Source organism: Microtus pennsylvanicus, chromosome 2 (genome assembly GCF_037038515.1).
Source record: "Microtus pennsylvanicus isolate mMicPen1 chromosome 2, mMicPen1.hap1, whole genome shotgun sequence".
Taxonomy (NCBI): domain Eukaryota; kingdom Metazoa; phylum Chordata; class Mammalia; order Rodentia; family Cricetidae; genus Microtus; species Microtus pennsylvanicus.
Window position 1 is genome coordinate 92,169,502 of NC_134580.1, and position 27,829 is coordinate 92,197,330.

At 46.0% G+C, this 27,829-nt stretch overlaps 1 protein-coding gene across 3 annotated transcripts in view; it reads right to left on the reverse strand.

Moving 5' to 3' along the window:
• Scg5 (secretogranin V) overlaps nt 1–27,829 on the reverse strand; it is a 45,839-nt gene that overhangs the window by 12,999 nt on the left and 5,011 nt on the right. For all 3 annotated transcript variants that reach the window (XM_075961732.1, XM_075961731.1, XM_075961733.1), the window contains exon 3: nt 2,232–2,381. In XM_075961732.1, the coding sequence (XP_075817847.1) occupies nt 2,232–2,381 (150 nt within the window). The remainder of the gene's footprint in view (nt 1–2,231; nt 2,382–27,829) is intronic.

Consider the following 27,829-nt stretch of genomic DNA (forward strand, 5'->3'; position numbering starts at 1 on the left):
GAGATACAAATAAGCAAATATTTACCGAGTTGCCCTAAGAAATGAAGGTGGCCATGCGTGGTACCATTGGCACATGGGAGGTTTGCAGTATGATTAAAGCCCCTCTCGGACACCTCCTTTTTTTTTTTTTTTGGTTTTTCGAGACAGGGTTTCTCTGTGGCTTTGGTTCCTGTCCTGGAACTAGCTCTGTAGACCAGGCTGGTCTCGAACTCACAGAGATCCGCCTGCCTCTGCCTCCCGAGTGCTGGGATTAAAGGCGTGCGCCACCATTGCCCGGCTGGACACCTCCCTTTAAATAAAAGTTTATTCCAACAAAGCTCTTTTTTGTTGCTCTTTATTTTGCTCTTGTTTTGATTGCTCTCGCACGGAGAGTCTCATCTGTGCCTCAGACTCAGACTGGCCTCAAACTCATCCTCTTCCTGTCACTGCCTGCTGAGAGCTGGGATTACAGGGCTATACGCCTGTGATGGTTCACGGAAGCATACGTGCTTTATAACAAACGAAAGCAAACAAGTTATCTTTCCTGGCTTTCCTTTTTCTATAAGATCGATGATCACTAGATATGATCCCCTAAAAGTGAGCTTTGAAAACTTCCTGCTTCCAATGTATTTTAGACAAACAACATCTTTAACAAGAGGAGCAGTAGGGGCAGGAGTTGCATCCCAATGGTTGAATGTGGAATGAGTGTGTAAGACCCTGGATTCCAGTCCCAGCATCATAAAACAAGGTGGAGAAGCAGAGATGGAGAAACGGAGGCTCGGGAAGATTTTTGCAGGACCAGGGTAGGAAAGAAGTCCCACCCCCCGCTTGTTTCAAAGGGATAACAACCTGTCAGTCAATACTGAAAGGAGAACTGTTCACAATTAGAGAGGCTGTCTAGCCCTTGGGATAAAACTGAAATCTTCAGACACACAGTGTCTCAGCACCGGGAAGCTAGTGCGGAAGTTATTAGTTTTCCAAACAATTCCCAGTGTGACTCCCCACTTCTCGCTGAGCCATTTCTAATGTCTTTATCATGTGGGAAAGGGACACCACGCAGAATGTCCGAGTGCAGCAGCAGTTTTGCCAACTTTTGGTAACTATTTATCAAGGACCTCGAGATGGAGCTGTAGTGATAAAGCCTTGCTGGGGCCCGGGCTAAGATTTGGGGGACTGGAAATGTACTCTAGAAGTCACCGTCTAGCCCTGCAGTCAGGAGCTGGGTTCTAGGAGCTGCACTGCTCTGTGCAGGGAGATGGGTGGTGATGCACGGGCAAGTCAGGGTTCTATTCTGGATCACTGAACTGTTCTGTTCTGTATCACGCATGGTTCTTTGTAAGGGGGTCTGGAGAGCTTCTTCTCCGAGGGTAGCTAACGTTAGCAAATGACTTCTATTTCCAAATTGCCAGTTGTGTCAGGAAAACAATGTGGAGTCTGGAATGATAACAAAGGCCAAAGCAGGTTCTGAGGCCGCGTCTAGCACTGGGAGCTCAGCCACCTCGATCAGCTCACGCTGGCTGCTCTTCTCTCAGTGTCCTAAGGGTACAGAATGCTATGTCACACAGATCTTGCATGGGATAACCCGGAATGACACTGAACATTTCTTTAAGGCATGCGTGTGTGTTGTACTTCTATCGATGAGGAGACCAAACCCTAAAGCAGTGAAATACTGTGTGGTTAGCCCTGGGATGCAAACCTCTTGGCTCACACTCTGGGTCTCTTTCTCTCATCTTCTAAAAGTAGGTTTCAAGCATCAGTGTGCTCCAAGGCTGGTCACTACACAGACGGCTCAGTCCCAGACTGCGTGTGTCTCATTCAGTAAGTCTGATTCAGCCAGGGGATCTGCGTTTCTAGCAAGTTCTCAAGTTATGCTGCTGCTGCTGGCCCAGGGACCCTACTCTAAGGACATCTGTGCTACATTCTCTCCTATCAGCTTTTCCAGACCCCCATACTCTGAGTTAGTCTTTCTTCCTATCCATCCAAAACTCTACAAGCAAGTAAAAGGTGGCTGATGGGCTTGATACCAGTCAGTGACTAAGGATTTCCTGTCATCCGGGGCCAGCCTCCCCACACTGACTCAGTAGTATTCAACTCCCATGCTGCTCCACCCAACATGGGAGCTCCATGCTTCAGGGAAGAGAGAGGCCTCACCCTAAATAAAAAGAGGAACATTCTTCAGAGGGAGCCCACATTGTCGCTGGGGTCAGAATTTCCAATTACCTCCCATTATAACCCAAGGCCTTGTTCCTTACCAGTTTTCCCAAGAGGACAGGGATTTGGAGGGTCTGGGTAGCCTTGATCCTCACTGAAGTCCTTAGGAATGTTGTCGCCTGTCAACTCTGCCACTATGTTAGGGATGTTGCCAAAAGGACCCAGGTGCTGAAGACCCTCGTGAGCTCCACCTGCAGTGGGAGGAAACATCTTTAAATTGGCATTTACTCAGCAGACCACACAGGCAAAGCACTGGCCTTAGAGAGCAAGGGAAACACATCAAGTGGTTCCTGCCATCTTGAGGTTCGGGGTTTAGCTGCAGAAACGGACACACAGTGTCTATCGGTCATTTTCTCAGAACGTGAACAGTGCGCGACTGTCATGGAAATGTTAAATCATCATCGTGGAGCTTGGCGGAGAGACGGTTCCCTTTAGCTGGTGAGACGAGTGGGTTTCTGGATGCTCACATAGGTGAGCAGGGCTGTGGACGTCGGGTACGGGCTTGAGTAGGAGGGAGGGGACACACGAGGGGGCAATTGTCACAAAGATCTGATAGATGGAAAGAACATACAGGGAGGAAATTAGAGAAAAAACTCACTAACATCCTGCCGCCCCAACTTAACAACTGAAAATTTGATGGCTCCAACTATTCTTTTCTGTACATACTTTTCTGCATAAATCTTTACAGGGGCTGGGGTAATGGCTCAGTGGTTAAGAGCATTTGCTGCTCCTCCAAAGGGCTTGACTTTGGTTCCCAGCATCCACAATTAGCAGTGGCAACTACAAGTAATTCCAGCTCTAGAAATCTGGCAGCCTCTTGTGGCATTAGTAGGCCACTATCCTCGTGTGCACGCACACACACACACACACACACACACACACACACAAATAAATCAATCTAAGAAGAACTTTTAAACATTTCATAATTCTTTCATATTAAATCACAAGAATCTTTCTGCTTGTCTGCCTGTGCCCCATTTCTGCATTTATGAAGGAAAATGTTGTTTTATATCTAATCAGGGCACCATGACACGTTAACTATTCCTCTATTGTGAGACACTTAGTATTTCCCAATGTATCATAGGGCCTTAATTTTTTCCATATTTTGGATTAATTTTCATCAGGATAAGTTCCCAGAAGTAAGTCAAATTACTAGGTCAAACGCTATAAACATTTTTATGGCTCATGATATTGTACTGCCAAATGTTTTCCAGAAAGGAGGCACTAATTTATAAACTATCACCAACAGTGGAGTGCCATTTAACAACATCCTCACCCGCATCGGCTTTCATGAAATTTCATATTTTTTCTTGCTTGCTTAAATGGATTTGACTGCCAAATCAATCAAATATCTTCCATATGTTTATTTACTGGTTTTGTTTTCTTTTTTATGACTTGTCTGTTTATGCTTCTAGAATTACCATGTTTCTCTTATCAACTTGTACAAACATTACACTTAATAAAGATATTAGGCCTCTGTCACATCCTCTGCAAGCATTCCCCATGTCATCGGACTTTGAATTCTGCTTGCTATTATGATATTTTGCTAACATAAGCTTTTAATAGTTGCATAGTCTGAGTCGTTTTTAACTCTCCTTTGTAATTTCTTTTCATCTGTCTAGACTTGTAAAATCATTGCCTCTGCAGGGTTTATGATCAACATTTGGATACTTCAGTTTACTTAAAAAATTAACTCTTTAATCCATTCTCTTTTTTTTTTAGCATGTTTAGAATAGATAACCTATCATCACATTTGCCTGGTAACTGTCTGTTCCCACCTCTTGCAGGTCAGCAACAGGTTTCTAAGTGCCTCACCCATACGCAGACACAGCAGTGAAGAAGCTCCCACGAGTAACTTGTTTTACTGTACCTCTGTGCCTTATGACTGTGGGACTACTTCATTTGTAACACATTTTACAAGATCAAGCTTCCTTTTTCCAGACCCCCTTCTTAGGAAGACTTCCTATTTGTCAACTCTGTTGGGACACCAGTGGTCCTCCCTCAAAGCTGTGTTAATCCATGTACAGGGTGCTCACAGATGTCCATAGAGGGAGGTCTACTCTAAATCGTAGGATGACCTGTTATACATGAACTCCATGGCTTTCCCCTCTGGCCACTTTACCTAAGTCCAGCCAGGCAAAGCTCCCTGGACACTGTGTGAATACACTGGCTTTGTCTTTTTGGCAAAACCCAGTCCTCCTTGGATAGGCACGGTATTTTCTTTAGGACTGTAAACATATTCAAGTTGGGTCATCATGGCTAGACCTTGGCATCTCTCTGAGCTGTTTCTCCATCACAGTCTCTGCTATGTTTGATTCAAGTCTCACCTTAAAAGGACAAACTTAACCTCCCTTAGTAGCGTTAGCCATTGCTCTGCAATAAGAGGGAATGTCTACAATATTTACACACTTGAAAAGAGGGTTGGGGCTGGAGAAATTGCTCAGGGGTTAAAAGAATTAGTAGTTCCTCCAGAGGACCCAGGTTTAATTCTCAGCACCTACACAATCACTCACAAGCATCTGTAGCTCCAGTCTTATGGTGTTCAAAAGTGTCCTTCCAGCCTCCACGGGTCCTGCACGTACATTGCATACACACATACATGTTGGCAGAACACCCATCCATATCAAATAAAAATAAGTTAAATTTTTTTTCTGGGCAGTGGTGGCACACACCTTTAATCCCAGCACTTGAGAGGCAGAGGCAGACAGATCTCTGAGTTTGAGATCAGCCTGTTCTACAGAATGAGTTCCAGGCCAGCCAGGGCTACACAGAGAAACCCTGTCTCAAAAACCAAACAAATAAATGAACAAACAAACAGGTATTTCTTTTGTGGATCACTATAATTATGTGTATATTTAGAGTAAGCTACTTCATGTAACTCATAAGTAAATATTGACATTCTTTCATGCCCTTATTAATATTTTATCATACTCTACATTAAAATACATCTGCTAAAAGTCTACTTTGACTAATTAGTATCTGTCAGTCTCTTATTTCTTACTATTTCACGCTATCACTCTGACGTTCTCTTAGTTGGTGTATCCACAGGAATAAAATTCTTCATTTTCATTTAATTGACTGTTAAAACTGATTAGTAAACCACACTTGGGTTTGTAATTCTGTTATTAGCTTGTTACTCTCCTTCCTCTGATTTTATCTGCCTTCATTTTTAACTACTCCAGATCTTCATCAGGTGTTATCCAAATCACACAGTGGTAGCTGCTTTCAGAAGTACCCTGGGAATACATGCTCCCCCCGCCCCGAATTAATTTATGTTTCCGAATTAACCTGCAAACTGTAAAGGTGAAAGCAATGGATCTGTGCCTTCAGTATTGATATACCTGAAGCTGACTCTGAGCCTGGTGCCGTAGCCACTACTATGCTTGTTACAGGGCAAGCTCTCTGCTGTGTCAATACATGCCTCTGCTTTTGGAAGCACCCTCGGACTAGGTGCCAGGAATTACCCAACTTGGCTCGGGGAGAACGCATGTCTTAATGCCCCATTAGTAATTAATGAAGGAAGCAAACAGTTTCCCTTACGGAGAGCCTGCCAGGGCTCTGTTTACCTCTGTGCACCGGTGCCACTTACGTGAATGTAGCACTTGTTCGAAGCAACAGATGTTTAGAACCAGGTAGAGCTACCAGAACACAAACGTCTTTTCAAACCATGCTTAAGGACATCGCGTACAGATGCACTCATTGAAGCAGATAGGAACCTTGGGGGACATGAAGATGTCAAAGATGCTGCTCTGTGCACATCTAGAAAGGAAGTTTTAATTTAGTGGCGTGTTCAGCCACAAGCTGCTTTTCTGATTCGTTCCATTGTTCAGAACAGGTCTGTGACATCACATGCTAGATCCCAGCCTGAATGCCAAGCTATCACAGGCTCTGCTAGGTCTGTTTCCCTTGGTTTCCTTAAATGTCTGACATTAATCAAACACACATTTAAACATCATTATTCAAATAATTTAAACGATTTATTAAACATAGTCTATACATTAAGACTTAGACAAAACAATATCCAGTTTGAGCATTAGAAGGAGTGGTGGTTTGAATGAGAAAGGCCCCCATAGGCTCATAGATTTGAATGCTTGGTTACCAGAGAGCGACACTCTTTGAAAAGATTAGGAGGTGTGGCCTTGTTGAAGGAGGTATGTTACTGGAGGTGGATTTTGAGGTTTGCAAAATCCCAAGCCAGACTCAGCGGCTCTCCCTTTTTGCTCCCCGCATCAGGATGTAGAACTCAGTTGCATCTCCAGCACCAAATCTGCCTGCATGCCACCATGCTTCCTGCCACGGTGATAAAGGACTAAACTTCTGCAACTTTAAGCCAGCGCCAATCAAATGTTTTCTTTTGTAGACTTGTCATGGTCATTGTGTTTCTTCACAGCAATAGAACATTGACTAAGACAGAGGGTCAACCAGATTGTTGTAGATGCTGTTTTCATTGAGTTCTAGTAGGAAGGAAGAAAAGAAGGAAGGAAGGAAGGAAGGGAGGAAGGAAGGAAGGAAGGAAGGAAGGAAGGAAGGAAGGAAGGAAGGAAGGAAGGGAGGGAGGGACATGTACAATACAGCCAGTTGTAATGCATGTATCACATAGCTGGGAAGCACAGGAAGTTACCATTGTATAGAAAAGTATGTAGCCCAGCCCAGGGGCATGAAGGACTTTCTGTAGGAAACAACACACCAATTAGTTTATTAGTGCCATAGAGAATTAACCTGAGAAAGTGTGGTTTCTGTTCCCTAGTTGTTCCTTCAGTCTACTTGGTTATTCAAGGTTCACACAGTGAAACAATGAACAAGATTCTACAACCTAGTGTGGTTAAGCATGGCATAGGTATCTCGGGATCACTATGCAGGGGTGAGCTGGAAGGAAGCTAAGAAGCCTGCTTTAAGAATGTGCCTGAGGCCAGGCGATGGTGGCACACACCTTTAATCCCAGCACTTGGGAGGCAGAGGCAGGTGGATCTCTGTGAGTTCAAGGCCAGCCTGGTGTACAAAGCGAGTTCCAGGACAACTGAAACTGTTGCACAGAGAAACCCTGTCTCGAAAAAAATCTAAAAAAGAAAAAAGAATTTTGCTGAGGCTCAGGAGTGAAATAACAAGGACTGGGATCAGGACTTGAAGTTTCTAGTAATACACACGAAAGAGATGCATCAGAAACCGGCAAAGCTTCCAAAGGACCGTGATCTGATGGTGTGAGAAAACACCATTGGTAAAGACAGGGTCTTTTTTAGTTAGTAAGACCTTCGAAATTATTTCAGATAATCAATCCTATCCTGTGATGAGACATTATCTGCTTCCATTGTGTTTTTATTCTACAAATACCTCTGAAAGAATAAGAAATATCCAATTCTTGTTAAATGAGATTTAAGGCCAGTTTTCTTTGTATAAAGTTTATGTATTAAAATTAGCGCCAGGGGGCTGGAGAGATGGCTTGGTGGTTAAGAGCACTGGCTGCTTTTCCAGAGGTCCTGAGTTCTATTCCCAGCAACCACATGGTGGCTCACGACCATCTGTAATGAGATCTGGTGCCTCTTCTGGCCTGCAAGTGTACATGCAGACAGAATACTATACCTATAGTAAATAAATATATATATTTTTTAAAAAATTGGCACCATACCACTATTTCCAAAATCTAGATAATACAAACTCACTGATAGATGTGTGTGTGTGTGTGTGTGTGTGTGTGTGTGTGTGTGTGCATTGTCATAGCAGTAACACTGTATTTAGCTGTAACTAGTGTAATCTAGGACTCTGAGTGGGTGGGTGGAAGAGGTATAAAAAATAACCAAAGACTAGCTGAGTTAGATTGATCTACATCAGAGCCTGTTATCAGTTAGGGTCGCCATTGCAGCACTGAAACACCATTAAAAGCAGCTTGGAGAGACAAGCATTTATTTGGCTTACACTCCCATATCACTGTTCATCACTGAAGGAAATCAGGACAGCAACTCAAGGCAGGAACCTGGAGGCAGGAGCAGATGCAGAGGCCATGGAAGAGTGCTGCTTGCTGGCTTGCTCCTCATGGCTTCTAGAGCCACAGACCAGGCTTTGGTTTCAGTGGTTCCGAAGCACTGTTTTATTCTGTGGAGAGCTCGGTGAGGTCAATAGGAACAGAGCTACTTCTCTGAAATAAGAGAATTCTGGACTATGGCTATTGACCCACAGCCCCTCAACGAGTTTGTAGCCTGCCATTTTGTAGTCTGATGCCGCAGCATGATTTCCACTCTGAATGACACCAGGAGCGCGTCACGGGGCCTTGGGCAGCCCATGAGCACTCTCTCTGGTGGCTTCCCATTGGTCTTTTAAGATCAGTTCAACCCTGAAGCACCAATGACTTCTCAGGATACTGGGGTCTCTGGTTGTTTCTAGCTCCCTCAAGGGTTCCAAAGACGACAGTGACCAGGGGTTTGGCTTCCCACTGTGGACCAAGGTACCAGCAGAAACACTCTTGAGACGGGAAGCTGGCCTCTGTCCTCTCACTCCCATATTGCCTTCGTCTCTGATTGCTGCCTCATGCCAGACGGCTCAGCGTGTCCAGACGGAACCCCTGCCCGGCCAACTTTGCCTCACAATTTGGTAACACCCTGACAAGCTTACAGCCAGTCGAGTTCCATCGGTGCCCCTCGCCCCATGCCGAGGCTGTCTGTGGAGTCGTGTAGTTGGGCATCAGTGCTGGGCAATAAAGGAGAATTGTGGCGGGGCAGCCTGGTGCCAAGGAGTTAGTCACCCACCTCATAAAAGGGGAGTTCCGTGAGGAAAAGTCTGGCAGGAGAAGGCATAGACTCTTCAATACCAGTCATTCAGTGGAAGGGAAGGGATCCAGCAGTTTTCACTTAGGTTACCACAAGCTGCAGGCACTAAAAATACACTGCAGCCCCGTCCTGAGTCCTCCAGTGTCCCCATCCATCACTTAGGAAGCCACCACCCGCTTTCTTTTGTTAATGTCTGGGAGACTGGAGCAACCACATAAACTGTTAAAGGTGGCCCTACTTCTTTTTTTTTTCCTCCCCCTCCCCTTCAGACTCTTCAGAGAAAGCTGACAGGGCAAGAAAGGCTTCGCCTCCCACAGATGTTAGAGATGAAGTGAGGGGGAAAAGGGAGGCTCCCAGTCTGCAGCTAGGGCAGAAAGAAGTGGGTAGAGGCGTCTACGTTCTCCTAGAGCCAAAGACCAGGCATGGAGGGTGAGGAGGCTGGACACCATCCACGTGAGGCAGTAGGAGACATGAGGACCGTGAGATGGACCCATGTTTCAGGAATTTTGAAGCTTTGGAAAGTCTCCTTTGCTCCAACAGTTTGGGAGTTGTCCTACACACACACACACACACACACACACACACACACACACACACACGTGATGTGTCCACACACAATTTCTCCTGAAAGACGAATGTTCTAAAATTCAGGCATAGTATGAAAAGTCAATATATCCTTAGCTAAGGAGGTATAGGCAACAGAAAAAAAACCATTATGGATTCCCACTGTTTCCTGATGGTTGGGACTGCCTTCAAGCGCACCTGCTGCCATATTGTGCAAATCCCTAATCTCCCAGTCGGAGCTGTTTCCTCCAGTCTAGTGTGGGAGTGAGATGCTTGGAGGAGAATGAATCAGACACTATGTGTGTTATACGAAAAGGCTCACCTGGATGCCATGGCGTACTACTGAGCCCTCGATGAATATTAGCTGCTTCTCACTACGCGGTCCCCGTTTGCCAACAGCACAGTCCACAGAGCCAAAGTTAATCATCCTGCACAGCTTTCATTCCGAAGACCACAGTTCTGTAGTTGAGGTTTTGAGCTACAGTGACCCAAAACAGTTGGAGCACTTTGATGGCATCTAGGAGCCCTTACCAGATACAACTAGTTCAATCCATATCCGAGTCCATTCTCCCCATGGTTCTCAGAGCAGTTCCCTCAAACTCACTCCACTGTCCTTGAGGATCCTGCCCTCTCGTCAAAGGGGGACAAAAGATGTCCATGTGGACGAATATCTGACATAAATGTCCACTTGGTAGGGCAGGACACGAACCCATGGAGGAAGAAAGATGTGTTCCCCGCATGAGGAAACAAGCATGGCACCCTCACTCTTCAGCATGGATGCTGTAGTCTCCATTTCCTCTGGCCTTTTAGTAAAATGTTTAAAATGGACAGGGCTTATGTGTCAAAAACGACATCCCTTAGACTCATGACTGATTGCCCCAAAGTACAAAGCACTTGGGGAATGGGAAAAACAAAAGGATGATTCTAGCTGTGCCCACTTGGCTTCTCCTGGATTTGCCTCCGGGCAGAACCTGGCCTGAGCAGTTTGCTTGCAGTTCTTGCATACACACACACACACACACACACACACACACACACACACACACGCTCTCAAGTCTCAAGTTCAAGCCTGGTCTCTCACAAGCTCCGCCCCACAAACACACAGGGAGAGATCTGCACTGGGCGAGTCTGGCAGATTCTCGAGCAAAACTGACTGTTCAGATGTTTGGGGTTGAAAGACATTTGTTTTCATTCCTCTTCATTCTTCTGCCTTCTCCCCCTCATACTAGGATCTACAGTCCTAGGGCTCCTTTGAGACCAGAGGCTACCAGGGTCACTAGGAGGCAGGAGAGCAGCGAAGGCAGAACCAAGGAGCCTGGATCGCTGCATTTGTAGGCTCCGCATCTCCATGTGGTCCCAATTTAGGCTCCCAGGCAAAGTTGTTTACTTTAGAAAAGCTTTTTAGTTCACTTTTAAGGTATTTTGCTTAGACACTGCTTGCTTTTCAAAAGAAGAAAATGTCTATTTTTTTTTCACCAAAGTGTATTTGTTTTGGCTGTTTACTCGATTGCCAAAGTCCAAATTTTATTCTATGAATTTAATTTTTGTAAGCCACCATGAGCCCGGCCTCTCTCAATACAGGCAAAACACAAAGAATAAAACAGAATAATTTGGACATGTGACAGTTTCTGGGAGACTTGAGAACCTAGCAGGTTTAAGAAAAGCCATTTTGAATAAGCAATCTGAAGAAGTGCTTCTAGCTCCTTCATATAACTCTTAATTGATGGAGGAAGGTCATTGGTTAAATAAAAAGAAACTGCTTGGCCCTCATTGGTTAGAAGATAGGTGGGAGGAGTAAACAGAACAGAACGCTGGGAGGAAGAGGAAGTGAGCTCAGACTCCACAGCTCTCCTCTCGGGAGCAGACACCTCAGAGAGACGCCATGCTCCCAGCTCCCAGGCAGACGCACACGATGAAGCTCAACCCAGGATGGACATAGGCTAGAATCTTCCTGGTAAGCGCACCTATGGGAGCTACACAGATGATTAGAAATGGGCTAAATTAATATGTGAGAATTAGCCTAGAAGAGGCTAGATCGAAATGGGCCAAGCAGTGATTAAATGAATACAGTTTGTGTGTTGTTATTTCGGGCATAAGCTAGCCAGGCAGCCCCGCCGCCCTTATTACTACACTTAATTGTTGTCTGAAATGAAGAATCAACTCATCGAATTATACAGAGGCCAGGCATACCTTTATATTGATGCTATAAAAACTTTATTCTGATTCCAGTGTGAAGTTCTATGGGCCGTCAGAGTGGAGCCCGTGTTAAGGTATCGGTAGTATTTGGAAATAAAATGGTGTATGCACGTGGAGGTGGTTGGCTTAGCTGAGGATGTAGAAGGCACTGGGTTGGTGACTAAGCTAAGTCTGAGTGCTCAAGCATCTGGCTCCGCCCCAGCTGCACTTTGCTTCCAGAAGCTTCACTTACCCCTGACATCCTTTGTCCAAAGCCGTTTTGTCCTCCAGGCCTATGTGTCATTCCACAATAATGAGTACTAATTAATAAACTGTAATGAGTAATTATCATAACAATGATTAGTGACTAAATAAACAGTAACCCACGGCCTCACGTATCTGCTTCTCAGAAGACGTCTAAGACGTCTTGATGTTCAGGAGGTGATTCACTAACGGGAACTCCAGGCCTGCTGCTGCCTTACCAGCTATCGAGCCAAGTGGGGTTGTGTCAGGGTCTCAGGTGTGGAGAGTGGACACGGCCATTGCTGACCCTGGTAGGCAGACGGAAAGCAAGGTGAACAGATGTCAGAGGCCAAACTAGAGCCAGAGAAACAGTTAAGAAACTCCTAATCAGAGAAGAAGCGTCCACAGTTAATATGTCCAATAAATAAAGGAGAGCCACAGAAGCCTCGGGAAAGAAAAATGAGGAGGACAGGCGGGCACAAGACACCCAGAAAGTGGATGTGACCCCTGCCCCAGGCCTAAGCTCTAAACAGTCTCTACCCACGTTCGGGTTTCCAGCTAGCCTGGACTTCAAAGAGCAGCAGGGCACAGGGAAGACATGGTCAAGACGGAGGATATATCCAGCGGCAGAGACTGGACATGAGAAGTAGCCAGAACACAATCCTAATCTGTCAGCTACTCTGGGGTGCTAAGTCCTGCCACACCACCTAGATTAGGGGATACACAGCTTGGAGAGATAATTATTCTGCAAAGTCTGTGTCCATCCCTGACACCCAAGCCTAGTCTTTAGTGTAAGACAAGGGCCTCAGTTTGGGTCAGGAAAGGTCTCTGCATCATGGCGGAGCACTCCAACATGACCTGAGCAAGTAGTAACTGCAGTAAGCAGCAACCTCTCGTTCCCTCTCTCCACCCAAGCCTGCTGTAGATAAGTAAGAAGCCTTTGTAAATTGCTAACACAAACATTTATTTTGGACAAGAGGAACATTCTTTTCTGTTTCTGACTTTTAGCAGATACTACCATTTAAAAAAAAAAATCTGTCCTAAGTGGGGAGTAGGAAGAACATGTGGTGTGTGTACTGTGGGAGGGGACGCTTGAAATAAATCCTCTGCCAAGCTTTGGTAATGTTTCTCCAGCTCGCGGCTTTCCCAGCTCCACAAACATTCCCAACTTCTTCCTTCCAGACCCATGTAATCTCTTCCTGGCAATAGTCATTATGTATAGAACAGCAACAGAACAAAATGACTAGGCACTTGTCACTTATCAATTCTACGCCAGGCACTACAGCTGGAGCTGGGGTCTAAAGGCACGTGATAGGAAACACATCAGGAAGGTGTCACAGAGATGCGGGGCAGGGGGCGGGGAGGGTATGAGGGACTCAAGCTGTGAGGTCAGAAGAGAGATGGCAGGCAGCATACAGTTAGCAAGACAGGGAAACATGGCTTAGCCAACCCTTTTGATTTCTCTCTTACCCACTCATGGTAATACAGGCGATCCAAGTTCATAAGTGACAGAGAACTCACACTTAAGATTGCCAGGGACCCGTCCATCAGTCATGCTAACCAAAACTTTAACTAGGGCTAACTAGGAGCATCAACTGCGGCCTAGGAAAGTTTCGGTCTCTATACATGTTGAAACAGTCTGCTGAAACACGGTCTGACAGCAATATAATATAATCCTCACGTATAAGTGAAAATTGTCTGCTAGCCTCACTTCAGGGAGTGAAAAAGAAGCAGGTGAAACTATGTTTTAAAAGTTCATCTCAATCTATCTCAGTATATCCAGGTTGCTATTATTTCAACATACAATCAATATAAGGGCTACCATTGAGATGCTTGACACTCTTTTCCCACACTATGGTCAATATATTCTGTGTAGTTTGTATCTGGGAAGTCTGCAATTCAACTGACCCATATGACACATGCCTAGGAGCCACACGGGGCTGGGGACCAGTGTGTGGAACGGACAAGCATGTAGAGGAGGCTGTGTGAGCCCCAAAAGCACGGCCTCTGTAGCCTGGCTGACTGAGTTAGAATCTTGGTTCCATCAAACTGACTGCATGATCTCATGTGTCAAGTGAGGACACTAACAATACTAACATTTGGGGCAGCATAAGGATAAAATACTCTTAAGGCTTTTTGTGTGGATTCTGGTCAATATTAAATGTTTAATAAAAGTCCGTTGTGGTCATCATTTTATAGTGCACATGACCCATGCAACTTAAAACCTCACGTCAGCTGTTCTCAACCTGTGTGGGTCATGACCCCACAGAAGCACAGATATTACATTATGATTCCTAACAGTAGAAAAATTACAGTTACAAGGTGGCAACAAAAATAAATCTGTGGTTGAGGGGGGTCACCACAACATGAGGAACTGTGTTAAAGGGCTGCACACAGCACTGGGAAAGTTGAGAACCACTTCTGTATAGGATTCTGAACAACACGCTTACCTCTTTGAATACTAGTAACCTTCTCTGTAAACAAGCGATAATAACAGCGCTCTTACTAAAGGTTTATTTCCTCGGACTCGGGTGTCAGTGGAGAAATCGCCGATGGCAAGCTGAGTGGGAATGGAGGTAAATGCTCCTCTGCAACTGGCAACCTGCAGAGTGACAGAGTGGAGGACGAGTGTCCCGATGGCTCCAGCCTGTCCCCCTGGGCTTCTCTCATCATCCACCTAGCAGAGACTCCCTAACAGCAAGCAGAGTCACTTTTCTCCAGGCTGATGCTCAGGGTGACTGCACCTTAAGGGATGAGCTTTGCGTTCTTCACCATTGTCCTGTGTGCCGACATCTGAGTGTGGACCATAATGCATGTGTGAAGGTCTGTGGTGTCCGTTTCCCTCTCCCAAATTTCTGTGGTTCCAAGGGTCAGACTCAGGTTGTCGGGCTTGCACAGCAAAGTGACCTGCTGAGTCATTTCATGGTTCCCTGGAGCTAGCATTTGAAAGGAATAGCCCTGGCTCAATTCCCCCAAGAACAACTAAACTGTTATAAGATTCAAAATCTCTGATGGCAGTGGCTTTTTTTCTACCAAGAAGTTTGTTTAATGGCTCATACAAGGTTTTGAAGAAGAAAACTTAATTTTTAAACATTAAAACCATGTTTTAAACACCCTTCTGCTCAGGTGATTAGGATTGATTTGTTAAAAGTTTTGGAATTCTCCAGGAAGCACTCCTGAGGATGTTTGAAACCCATGATTCAAACAGGGAGGGATACCCAAGTGACAGGATTGGTTATGCCACTGGGAATGAACAAGCACACCTTAGACCACAGCTTTGGAGCCCCGCTTCCTATACTTCAGCGAGGGATTGAGAATCCACTGCCCTTCAAGATCCCTGAAGCTCATTTCCAAAGAGCGCTGAAACTGCCATCCAAGCTGGTGAATCTGCGAGTGCACGAAAACACACAATCCCTTGTCATGTCTCCCTGAAATCCAAGTGAACTCTGGAGAAAGAAAAACACTGCTCTGTTTTCCTAACGGAACTCTGCTTCACGACTCTGACTGTCCTGTCTTCACAGAGACTCAGAACACCCAGACCCAACAATGAAGAGTGAAGGAAGCAAATAGAATGAGATTTCTTCAACGAACCAAGCTCTCCTGAGCCCACATTTATCTCTATCCCAAGTTGTATCATCTGGAAAATGGCAGGAACAGGCTAAAGACAAGGGAAAAAGAGAAGTCTAATGCTGGTGTTATTATTTAAATAGGACAGAATGAATGGATGAAGGTGTTGGTTTCCAGGAGAACAAATGTTGTGGGAATTGGCGGATTACCGGAGTGTTCATTTCTACTACTGTGTCGGGGACATTAGGCACACTTTAGGGAAAGACCATACTGATCATATGTGTTCCTTCCCTTCCCTTCAAGGCAGTGATGTGGATTTAAGGGGCTTACCAGGTGAGACATAACTTCAAAAATTCATGTTGGGCAGTGGTGGTGCACACCTTTAATCCTAGTTCTCAGGAGGCAGAGACGAGTGGATGTCTGTGAGTTCGAGGCCAGCCTGATCTGCAGAGTGAGCTCAGGACAGGCTCCAAAAGCTTCAGAGAAACCCTGTCTTTAAAAAAAAAAATCATGCAAATTTTGAAAGTATTTTCATCCCATGATGCTAACGGGCTTCATTCACACCTGTATCTAACTCCCCTTCAGACAAAGAGACTAAAGACATGGAGAGTTGGAAGGGAAACCCCAGTCTTCACCCTGGGCTTCAATGCCCCACACCCTGAGTGAGGCAGTGCTTCCCTGACCTCTTGGCTCTCTTTGGTGCTTCTCACACAGCACAGGCCTTCAGTACATGTATATTTCCAGGGTGGTCCTTATTTCATAAGGGCGGAAGGTTATAAAATGCTTCCCAGTATAGCAGGTGTCATTTACATAAACAAAAATGTCGATCCCACCTCACGGGTCCTAAGAGTAGCTTGACAGTGAAGCAAAATGAGCCCCCTCTTTGTATGAACTGCTTTAAAGGACTCGTAGCTATCATTATTATATTTTTAATTTTATGTATACGGGCGTTTGACCTGCATATATATCTATGCATCTTGTATGTGTGTCTGATGTGTGCAGAGGCCAGACAAGGGCATTGAGTTCCCTGAAACTAGAGTTAGAGACAGTTGTAAGGTGCCATGAGGGTGGTGGGAATTCAACCTTGGTCATCGGGAATAGCAGCCAGTGCTCTTAACACTGAGCCATCTCTCCCAGACCATTAAAATTACAAGTTTGTACTGTTTTTCTTAACTTGCGGGGAGGGAGATCCAAATTACACAAGCTTCACCCCTCACTGAACTTGACCTGCTCTGGGTTGCTCCTAAAGCCACCTATGAAATCCACCCTGACTTCTTCAGAGGCCATTATTTCAGCTCCTACTCATTCAGCACGAATATCAGTATGCAAATCCACTAGATCTGTAGCCATGGATGAATGAGCCTAGGATCTACTAAAGTCTGAAAAGTCGGAGTGATTGGATCTGATTCTTCCCATCCCAAGGGGGGGATTTTGGAAAGGAGGGGAAAGGAAGAAAAGAGGAAACAAACCTGTGGCTCCCAGATCCCTGTTGGTCTGGCACCAACAGCTGCCACACGGCCTTGAGCAAAGAAATTCACCTCTGTAGACTTAATTTACTCTGAAATGAGGCCAGTGGACGGGAGGTTCCCGAAGGTCCCACCCTGTCCTTTGGTTCTGTCTAATGCCGGGTTGTTTGGTTTGCTTCCCCACGTCACTTCTCCTCACACAGCCCCAGGCACCAGGCAGTGGAATGTTCTGGTGAGCTTCAGGCAGCAGATTGAGTATTCTGTCTGCTATGCTGAGTTGAGGAGTTTGCCAGCTGAACAGTAAATACGGCCGACGTCAATGGTTATGATGGCTTTCAGATATGTCCCGTTGTCAGGCCCAGTCAAGGGGCGACCATTTGATAAGAAGCAGCATTACAGCTTGCTCAGGGCCAGGGGGACAGAAGCTGGAGCTGCCACGGTGAGCTCAGGGAAAGGGTGGTCTTCTCTTGTGCCTTCATTTAAAACCTGGTTTTTTTCCTCTCCTAAGCTTGACCTCCCCACTACTGCCAGCTCTGTCATCAGTGGGGTCACATGAGTTATTGACAAACAATCCTCACCAGCCCTAGATACCCAGTGCACCAAACCCAAGCTCAGGAGACCTGGGGCTCAGAAATCTCCCATCTTAGAGTTCTGGAAGTTCTTGAAGAACCATCATGTAGAAAGACCACAGTTTTAGGTAGACCCGGAAGTGCTCCTGTCTCCTGCAGGGAAGTTGGGTAGTGCAGTATTGGTAAGTCTGGAGTAACAGTAAGAACGTACCCTCATCACAAAGAACAAGTATAGGAGGTTCCATCTGTATGGAGTCACTGTGACAGGAAGTCCGTGGACAGAAACTAGATTAGTGAGTGCTCTTGGGGATCTAGGGTAAAGGAGAAGGGCTGGGGAAAGCACAGGGATTGGGGTTGACAAAGGGGACAGAGTTTCTTTCTGAGATGACAAAAAGACCAGAAAATGGATTGTTGTGATACGAGTATGTTGAAAACCATGGAACTGTGTACGAGGTAAAACACTTCCTTGCAGCTGCCCCATACGTGTGACAGAACACACACAAACGCGTCAGGCCCTCTCTTGATCACTGCCAGGTTAATTACAAATGTAACCAATGGTGTCTATGCATGCAAAGAGCTCTCAGGGTCTTTACCTCACCGCCCATCTCCTGGCCACTTTCTAATCGCCGCCTACTGGCCAGAGCAATGATTCCATTCCGAGCCAAGGGCACCACCTGGTGGCCATCTCACAATTTCAGCTCTTCTCCCAGAGTTTCACCCCAGGATCCTTCTCGACCTGATAAAATCCTTAGAACTTCTGTTGCGAATATGAACGTGCAAACACATGGCAGGCAATATGAAAGTGCCAGGCACAGATATAGCTAATGAAAAAGAAATGCGTCACGAGCCATGTTGGCGCACGCCTTTAATCCCAGCACTCGGGAGGCAGAGACAGGCGGATCTCTGTGAGTTCGAGGCCAGCCTGGTCTACAAGAGCCAGTTCCAGGACAGGCTCCAAGACTACAGAAAAAAGTCTCGAAAAACAAAACAAAACAAAATAAAATAAAATAAAATACATCTCATTACAGATGGTTGTGAGCTACCATGTGGTTGCTGGGAGTTGAACTCTGGACCTCTGGAAGAGCAGCCAGGGCACTTAACCTCTGAGCCATCTCTCCAGCCCACAGACGAATAATTTTAAAACCTTTATTTGAAGTATTAAGGGTTTTTTTTGCTTTTCTTTTTTTTATTTTTATTGAGCTCTACATTTTTCTCTGCTTCCCTCCCTGCCTCTCCCCTCCTCCCTTCAATCCTCCCCAAGGTCCCCATGCTCCCAATTTACTCAGAAGATCTTGTCCTTTTCTATTTTCTGCTTCCCATGTAGATTAGATCTATGTGAGACTCTCTTAATGTCCTCATTGTTGTCTAAGTTCTCTGGGATTGTGGTTTGTAGGCTGGTTTTCTTTGCTTTATGTTTAAAAACCACCTATGAGTGAGTACATGTGATAATTGTCATTCTGTGTCTGGGTTACCTTACTCCATCCATTTTCCTGCAAAATAAAGACTACCCATTTTTAAGAGGATATTACTAAAATAAGAAATCTCTACATGCACACTCACACATATGTGTACACACACACGCACACTCAGATGCCAAGAGTGGAAACTTCTAAGTGGTAAGATTGTAAACATATTATTTTTGTCCTAATGATTCACAGTGGCTTTTTAAAGTCACTTTTATGATAATGAAAAAAAAAGTTTAAACATAATTACTGAGTCCTTAAAGTGACTCCCCGAATTTTGTTTTGAATATGCTGTGGAAAGGAAGGAGCAGAGATGAGAGGAAGAGGGGAAAGGAGGGCAAGGGGATGTGAGAGAGAGGGAGAGAAAAAGAGAGGGAGAGAGAGTGAGATCAAGTCTCGGGAGCGGTTTCAATAAAGGTTCTAACGTGCAAGGGAACATTTAAAATCATCTGGAGATGTTTTTAGCTCTCGCTGTGGAAAATCTACTGTTCTCTAGTGGGCAAAGGTGAGGGATGCAGGCCATCAACAGGAAATTTTCCTTCTGCTCTAGAGATTCAAATCTGTATCCCCTGCCCTTGAACTGTCCATTCTTGGCATGCTGCTCATATACTTCTATTGTAAAACAGAAGCATACACATAGGACTTATGAGGACAAAACTGTAACATATAAAGTACATAGTAGACCCCAAACGAGGATTATGTCCTTCCCACTAGACCCTTTCCCTTTGGTTGAGTAGTTTACAGATTTCTTTTCATGGAGTCTCTAGCCATTTCAAGTATTTAAAAACCATAAGCATACCATGTGTGTGCGCAGTACCCATGGAGGCCAGAGAGGGCATGAGATCCTCAGGACTGGAGCGAGAGATGGTGTTGAGCCACTACATGGGCACTCAGAACTGAACCCTGGTCCTCTGAAAGAGCAGCAAGAGCTCGTAAGCACTGAGGCATCTCTCCAACCCCCTCAAACATATTTTTGAATTTAAATAAGTGCTACCAGATTTCCCTTCAGATTTTGGAGCTTTAAGATTGGGTGGGTGGGGGGGGTGAGGGGGAGAGATGGCTCAGCTGTTAAAGAGCATTTACTGCTCTTCCAGAGGACCTAGATTCAATTCCCAGCACCCGCATGACAGTTCACAACTGTCTGTACCTTCTTCTGTCGAGGGACTCTGACACCCTCACAGACATGCAGGCAAAACACAAATGCACATAAAATAAAAATAAATAATTTTTTTTAAGTTTGGGTAGAAAAATGAAAAGGAAATCACCATTCTGCACTACTATTTATCAAGAACTCACAGATGCATATATCCTGAGCACAGAGAGCAATTTTGCAAGATGTACCCCATGGTCAGAATGCTGCAGAGTATCTGAGAGGCATCTCCTATCATCCACAAAAGCTGTACGCACACGCCTTTAGTCCCAGCACTTGGGAGGCAGAGGCAGGTGGATCTCAGTGAGTTCAAGGCCAGCCTGGTCTACAAAGCAAGTTCCAGGGCAGCCAGGATTGTCTCAAAAAAAAAAAAAGCTATATGTACGATGTAATTCTTCTGGGACCCATCCAGCAACTTAGTTTGCTTGTGTCTGTGTCTTTGCTGAATGAGCTCTATGGATCTGCTTCCAGACATGGAAAGTAATCTACTGAAAAGCAGAGCTCAGGATCCAAGTGCTCACCCATTCTTATAATCCCTCATCAGAACAGCACTGGTACCGCCCAACAGAGCAGCGTAGACTCTGTCGGCCATCTCTCAGACTCTCCCACGTTCAGTGCCCTCCCTGAAGATGAAGGAGGAGATCTGAGCTGCCTCACAGCACAGGCATCCTGAGGCAGGGGCATGAGAAGCAAGGCTCCAGAGCGGGGTAAGGAGGCCAGTGACTAGGGGCTGACACATTACCATAGCTGCAGCTCTCAATCTGGCCAGCTGGGAGAGAGCTGACCACTCCCTGCCTCCAGGCACATCTGACTGGTTCACGGTCCAGACCCCAAGGCACCAAGACTCTGCCTGTAAAAAAAGCCAGAGGCACTTCCCAGGCTCCAGTATGCTGTATACAGACCTAGTTAAATGAGAGCCGATGCCAACAGTCCTGTTCACTGACCACACATTAAAAGCAAGAGCCTTACAGTATTAGTGCAATGTGTCATTTTCTGTCAAATAACGGCTCTTCCCTTCCTTTCTTTGTAAACACTTTTGAGACAATAGCACCTGCATTGCTGCCATGTTTTTACACACTTCAGTGACCAAGAACTATGCAGGGTCTGGACAGACTCAACAAATGGTCCCTCCCATCATCTGCTGAAGGCCTGGAAATGTAGAGAGAAGGAAAGAGACAAGAGAAGAGACACGCTGGTTGGGTTCAGGAGACAGGCCCGCTCCGTGGTTTACAGCAGAGGAATTCTTCCCAGAAGGCCCGTCCATTCCCGCTGCTTGGAGGGAAAACGTTAATCATTCACGCTTATCCAAACTATGCAGAGTCTGTCGGCACAGGTCTCCTGAGCTGTCCTAGTAGGAGGATGGCATTATGAAGGCCTCCTGGGCCTTCCTTTGCAAGATGGGCCAGTAGCCTAGACTGGCTGTCCCCTCTGCCTCAGGCAAAGAAAAACTACGACAATTTCCTGGGGGAGAATGATTATCAGTTCCCAAGTCCCCTCCTGGGAGAACCCCTCAGTACAGTCCTCTCAGCCTTAGGTAAATGTCACTCTGTCTTGGTCAGGTCTCTCTCCCGTAGGTTGATGCCCCTCTCTTGTCTGTGTACTGAGGATATTCTAAAATGCTGTAAGGAGTCTGTGTGTGCTCCTGGAGGGCGAGAGGGTGTGATCAAATGGATCACCTGGACGAGGCACAGGCTCACGTCACGAGCATTCGACCTGCTGAGTAACAGTTAAATTGCAAGCCGAAGAGACACCAGCTGGCCAGACATCTGCTGGCCTTCCAATGGCGCTGGTGAGCTCTAGGCAAGGATTGGACCAACACGAGCAGAAATATATAGACTGTCCTCTAGCCAGTACCACTGATCATGGCTGCTGTCACCGTGGAGGAGATATCCAGATGTGCAGAAGCTTTCTTATCTGCAATGAGAGGCTTAAGGGACACCCTGCCAGCAAGCACAAGACAGACTACAAGAGATATAGGAGTTTCCCTGGGCAATATAGACCACCTGCCACAGTTTCCAGTTGTTCCAACAAAAACCAACCTGTTGACAGTCTCAAGAGTGCCCAGCCTTCCCTGCCATCCCATATTTGACACGACAGCTAATTTTTTTCCTTCGTCCCACTCAAACCCAAGTTTCCATGATATACATCCTCAGAGAAGTTCAGCTTTGATTATGACAATGACGATTCCAGCGGCAGCTTCCCTCGTTCTCTGTCCCCAATAGACCTGTTTCTGTAATAATCCACATATACAGGACTCTCAGCTTCTAGCCCAGTACACCACAGACGTGCATTCCAATGTTTATGCTCTGCCCCCTATCTCACTTTCAGGCTCCTTAGAGCAGGACCACGGATCCCAGCAGGAGAAGTCCACAAGCCTGATCCTTCTGGTTGTCATTTCTCCGTTAGCCAGCCCACTTGACTGGCTGGCGGGAGGTGCTGAGTGAAAACATGCTCCGCGGTTCCAGATCTTTCTTATCCCTGCGGAGGCCTCCAGACTGAAGAGCCATAGGGACAGCTCTGGGCACAGGAAGGAACACAGCAACCAGCACCTGTCCTGACCCGCGTATTCTAGAAAACTGCTATATTCCTCCAGTTAGAGTTGACCCTTCACAAAGAGGCTGAAAGAATAGTGATGCCTGATTTGTGGTTGGTTTACAAAATCCCGAAAAGGCAAATTAGGACAGTATGCACGGGTTTTGAAAGCCCATGAGAGCCAGCGTTCCCAGCACAATGTACAGGCTTGGTAATTCCTTGTTGAATGAACACAGAAAGGGGACACCTTGCTAGGAAGTGTAAGTGACCAGAGAGGTCAGCAAGTGGACCGTCTGCTTCCTGTGCACTGCCGGCCAGCTCTCTCATTCACCCTCACATCTGTCTTTCACCAGCCCCTCCGATGAGCATCTGTGACAGGTTTCACTTTTGGCTCGGCATCCGCTGAAATGCTCGTAAAGTCCCGAGACCAAGAGATGGATGGAAAAGGCAAATCCGAGTGGGAAAAGTTGCTGCTCGGAATCTTCACCAAGCACTACTCCGCCCTACAGCCCCATGACCCCAACTCCTTTGTCACCACCAATGGGGTGCCGATAAGGCCAGTGGAACTGATCCCTCCAAAGATTACCAGGCAAGAGTGGTTTTTCCCAGGCCAGAGCTCAGCAGGACACAGAGAACTGGAAGATGGGAGAACCAGTGTTTAGTGATGTTTTGTGTTTGTGTAACAGTTTTACATTTTTCTTTTTTTTAATTAATTTATTTATTAAAGATTTCTGCCTCTTCCCCGCCACCGCCTCTGAGAACTCAGTTTTACATTTTTCAATTTAGCTGTCACACTAACACTGCGAGATGGACCAGGCAGCTGATCTCCATTTGTGTGCTGAGAAACTAAACTGTATGGTATAGAGACATCTGCCTTGCTTCATGACTCCTTCGAGTGTGAACTAGAACAGTCAGGCCTGTCTCAGTGTCCACCCCACTAGCTGCACAATCCAGCCTCTCCTTACTCCCTGTGGTGGTTTGAAAGAAAACGGCTCCCCAAGGGAGCCGCACCACGGTGTGGCCTTGTTGGAGAAGGCGTGGTCTTGTTGGAGGAAGTGTGTCACTGTGGAGGCGGGCCTTGAGGTCTCATTGGTGCTCAAGCCACACCCAGTGAGACCGAGCACTTGCCTGTGAGTCAAGACAGAAGAACTCTCAGCTCCTCCTCCGACACCATGTCTGCCTGCATGCTGCCTTGCTTCCCGCCGTGGTGAGAATGGACTAACTCTCTGAACTGTAAGCCATCACAATTAAATCTTTTCCTTTCTAAGAGTTGCCGTGGTCACAGTGTCTCTTCACAGCAGTAGAAACCCTAACTGAGACACTCTCTAAACCCAAAGCCCACATGCCTCTGCCTCCACTGACAATCACGTGACACACAGCGGTCAACGTGCACGCGTCTATGTAATTGCCATGCCTAAGTGTGGTCTGCTAAACCCAGCCCGCTTCACTAACTCTTTATGGTCCGTGGTGACCAAGATGTTTGGACTAATTTGTTCCAAGAGGGAAGCTTGTCAGAACTTTCACTTCCTATAGCCTCAGGTCCCTGAAATGCCAGCCACCCAAATCCACATGTGCCTAACCGTAATGCCCGGTACCATTACAGTTTCTCAGCCAACTAGCCCAGGGTTATACAAGTCTGCAGGGACAGATGTTTTCAAACATAACTCAGCTGGCTTGCCAACCAACTTATAAAGCTCAAGCCATCGTGGAAAACCTCATACAGTTTGAGACAGGTTACAGGAAAGCAGTTTTGCAAACCGTACACGTCACATAAAATTTAGTTAGTGCTCTTCCGTTTCCTACAGGTACATACATAATCCACTGTGTCAATTATCTGTGGAAAATCATTCATCGCAGTGTCCCAGGTGACTCATGGGGCTTCTCGTTGGCTGGGTCTCGTTCCAGGTGACATGCATCAGATGACCCGACACGGGTTCTAATTTAGACACCAAGGGCTTTGAACAGATACGGGCTCTGGACAGATATGCCTGGCCGGAAAACCCTCAGGAGCCAAGGTTCACAAGGCCCACACTACAGGAAAGAGGATGGTGTCTTAGCCTGCCAACCCTGAGGCCATGGCTGACAAGCAGATGGGAAGGAAGGGATGTGTAGTCCTTTATGCTTAATGCTTAGATTTTTTTTTCCCTGCCAAATTCTCATGTGAACCAAATGGAAAGTGGAAAGGAAGAAAAAGGGTTAGAAAATATGTGTGTGTGTGTGTGTGTGTGTGTGTGTGTGTGTGTGTGTGTGTGTGTTTAAAGCCTCATTAGGATTTAGAGGCAATAAAATACACCGTCGCTCAGACTATTGTCCCAGAAATAGAATAGGTGTGTGGTCTAAATTCTTTGTCCTCCACCAGAATCCCAAACATTGGGTACTTTGTATTCAGAAGAATGAGATAGAATGTAGAACTTTCAAGAAGCAGGGTCTAGCTCAGGCCCTGAACCCACAGACAGACACTTGGTGAACTGCCCACTCCGTAATGATATGTTGAAGCCTAAACCCAATGGGTGATGGGAAAAGAGGCCTCCACGAGCTCTCCTTTCCCTCAGCCTTGTGACGACTCTACCGGGAGGTCGCAGCCTGTGAAACATGAAGCAGGTTCTCATCCCACGCCTCAGCCAGTGCCTGCTCCACACTCTCAAGAGCCGTGAGCAGAAGCACAAGACACCCATCTGGCGGATTCCTGTCAGTGCACCCCACACAGACCTTGATGAGCTGGGCCCCGGGTTAACAATAACTCTAAGGTGGCAGCTGTTGTGAGGAAAGCTCACCTCGCCACTGCTGCTGCTTCTCTATGCCCATCTTTGCCGACCGTGGTGGCTGTTTTGTGTCAGCCTGACACAAGCTGGAGTTATTGGGGAAAAAAGAGACTCATTTGGGAACGGGCCTCCATAAGATCCCTCCCTAGGGCATTTCCCTAATTGGTGATTGGTGAGGGAAGTCCCAGGCCATTGTGAGCGGAATGATGCCTGGGCTGGGAATCCTGGATTCTATAAGAAAGCAGGCTGAGCAAGCCAGTAAGCAGTATTCTTCCATGCATAGCCTCTGCATCAGCTCCTGCCTCTGAGTTCCTGCCCTGTTTCAGTTCCTAGCCTGGCCTCCCTCAATGGCACACTACAATGTGAAAGTCTAAGCCAAATAAACCCTTTCCTCCACAACTTACTTTTGGTCATGGTGTTTCCCCACAGCAAAAGTAACCCTGACTAAGTCAACATCATAAGAAAATGGTAACTTTTTAGGAGATGAACTAAGATTTTATATTGTTTAAAATTTGCACGATTCAAGTATAAGCCCCAATCAAAGACAGTGATAATTTTTGCTTATTTATTAAAATACAAAAAACTTTGTTGATAACTACTGAGTTCACTACTTTAAATTTGTGATTTTGCTTTTGAGACAAGGTTGTGCTCTGTACCCAGACTGGCAGGCAACTCACGACATAAAGCAGGCTGTCCTCAAATTCATGGTCCTGCTGCCTCTACCCAATTTTCCGGTGCTGGGATTACATGTGTGCTGTGACATCTGGCTTGTATCCATACACCTTAGCAAAGTGTTTTATTGAGGTCATTCATATTTCTCTACATTTTGTGCACACAGTAAGACTGTATTTTATTGCATTGTTGCAAGGACATAAAATGTTTATTTAGATTGGTTTTCTTTTTTTTCTTTCTTTTTGGTTTTTCAAGACAGGGTTTCTCTGTAGCTTTGGTGCATGTCCCGGAGCTAGCTCTGTAGACCAGGCTGGCCTCGAACTCACAGAGATCCACCTGCCTCTGCCTCCCGAGTGCTGGGATTAAAGGCGTGCGCCACCACTGCCCGGCTAGATTGGTTTTCTAAGTAGTTAAGAGCACAGACTGCTCTTCCAGAGGACCCGGGTTCAATTCCCAGTGCCCACATGGCCACTCACACCTGTCTGTAACAGGCTGTAACTGTCTGTAACATGGTCCCAGGGACCCATGGCAAAATACGAATGCACATTAAAAAATCACCCAGGCCCCTGATTCTTCACCGAACTGGCTCTGTCTAAGGCTCTAATTATCTCCATCTGCTCATACCGGTAGTTCCCTGAAGACATAGCAGTTTCTCGTCTTCTAGTCTTCCTTATGCTTGTCTTTCTGACCAGCCTCTGTTTGCTTCTTTCTCCCATCCTCCTTCCGTGTTTTTCAAATTCCAAGCAAGCCAAGCAAAGGCCCTCCTATGGAGCTACTTCCCCAGCCCCCGGGGTCCCTTTGCAGACTCTTGTCTACCTGGCCTTTCTCTGTTGAACATTTCAGGACTTCGGAGTGGGTGTTCTGTCTCCACATGATGTTTACCGGGACACCTCATTCTGGGCACAGCCTCAGCCACTCCTAACAAGGAGATGCCGCCAAAATGCCCTCCTTCTTGCGTTACGCACATCAAAGTACCACCTTCGGACCTCTTCCCAGATGCCCTGGATTGCCTTAAAGACATCCTCCCATTATCCAGGCGGCTGGTCTACACAGGAAGCTTGAAATAATTCTTCCAGGGTCTTTTTAAAGAGTAGTGTGTGTGATCTCAAAACAGCTTCAAAGGATGGAGGCCCAACGAAGTGAGTTGCAAATCCATGTTCTCATGGATTCTTCTAGAATGGGGATAACCTAGACACAGACGTTAGTCAAGGTATCCAAACCAAGAGACAGCCCTATTTCTTCCTCTAACGCAGAGAGAGACTCTCCAGAAGCAAAGTGAGGCTCCTCTTGGACCTTCCCATGCTTACTCCCAGCTGCCATCATCCAGCCTTTCATCAGGAAGCAAACACTGCCACTCCGTGGCACGGTGGAGGTACTGCAGCTCCTTTACTAAGCAAGGTTGGCCAAGGGTAGTAGGTTCCTTAAAACCTGCCTATCTTTTCAAGAACGTTACCTTAAGAAGGACTCCCCCCCCCATTTGATATATTTTTTAAAAAGTTTCAGCTCTCTTTATCCTGAAAAAATTAAAGTTCCAAAATTCAGTGTTTTTAAAAAGATTATTTTTGATGTTTTTCTGTTTGGCAATATAAATATAAATTATTTAGAACCATCAAATGCTAATAGTTATACATGTCTGCCTTAATGGTTTAAAACCTAGTGATATCACAGTGCTAAGTATCTAGTGGCTTATAGTGTGGGGAAAAGAAACAGCTGACACA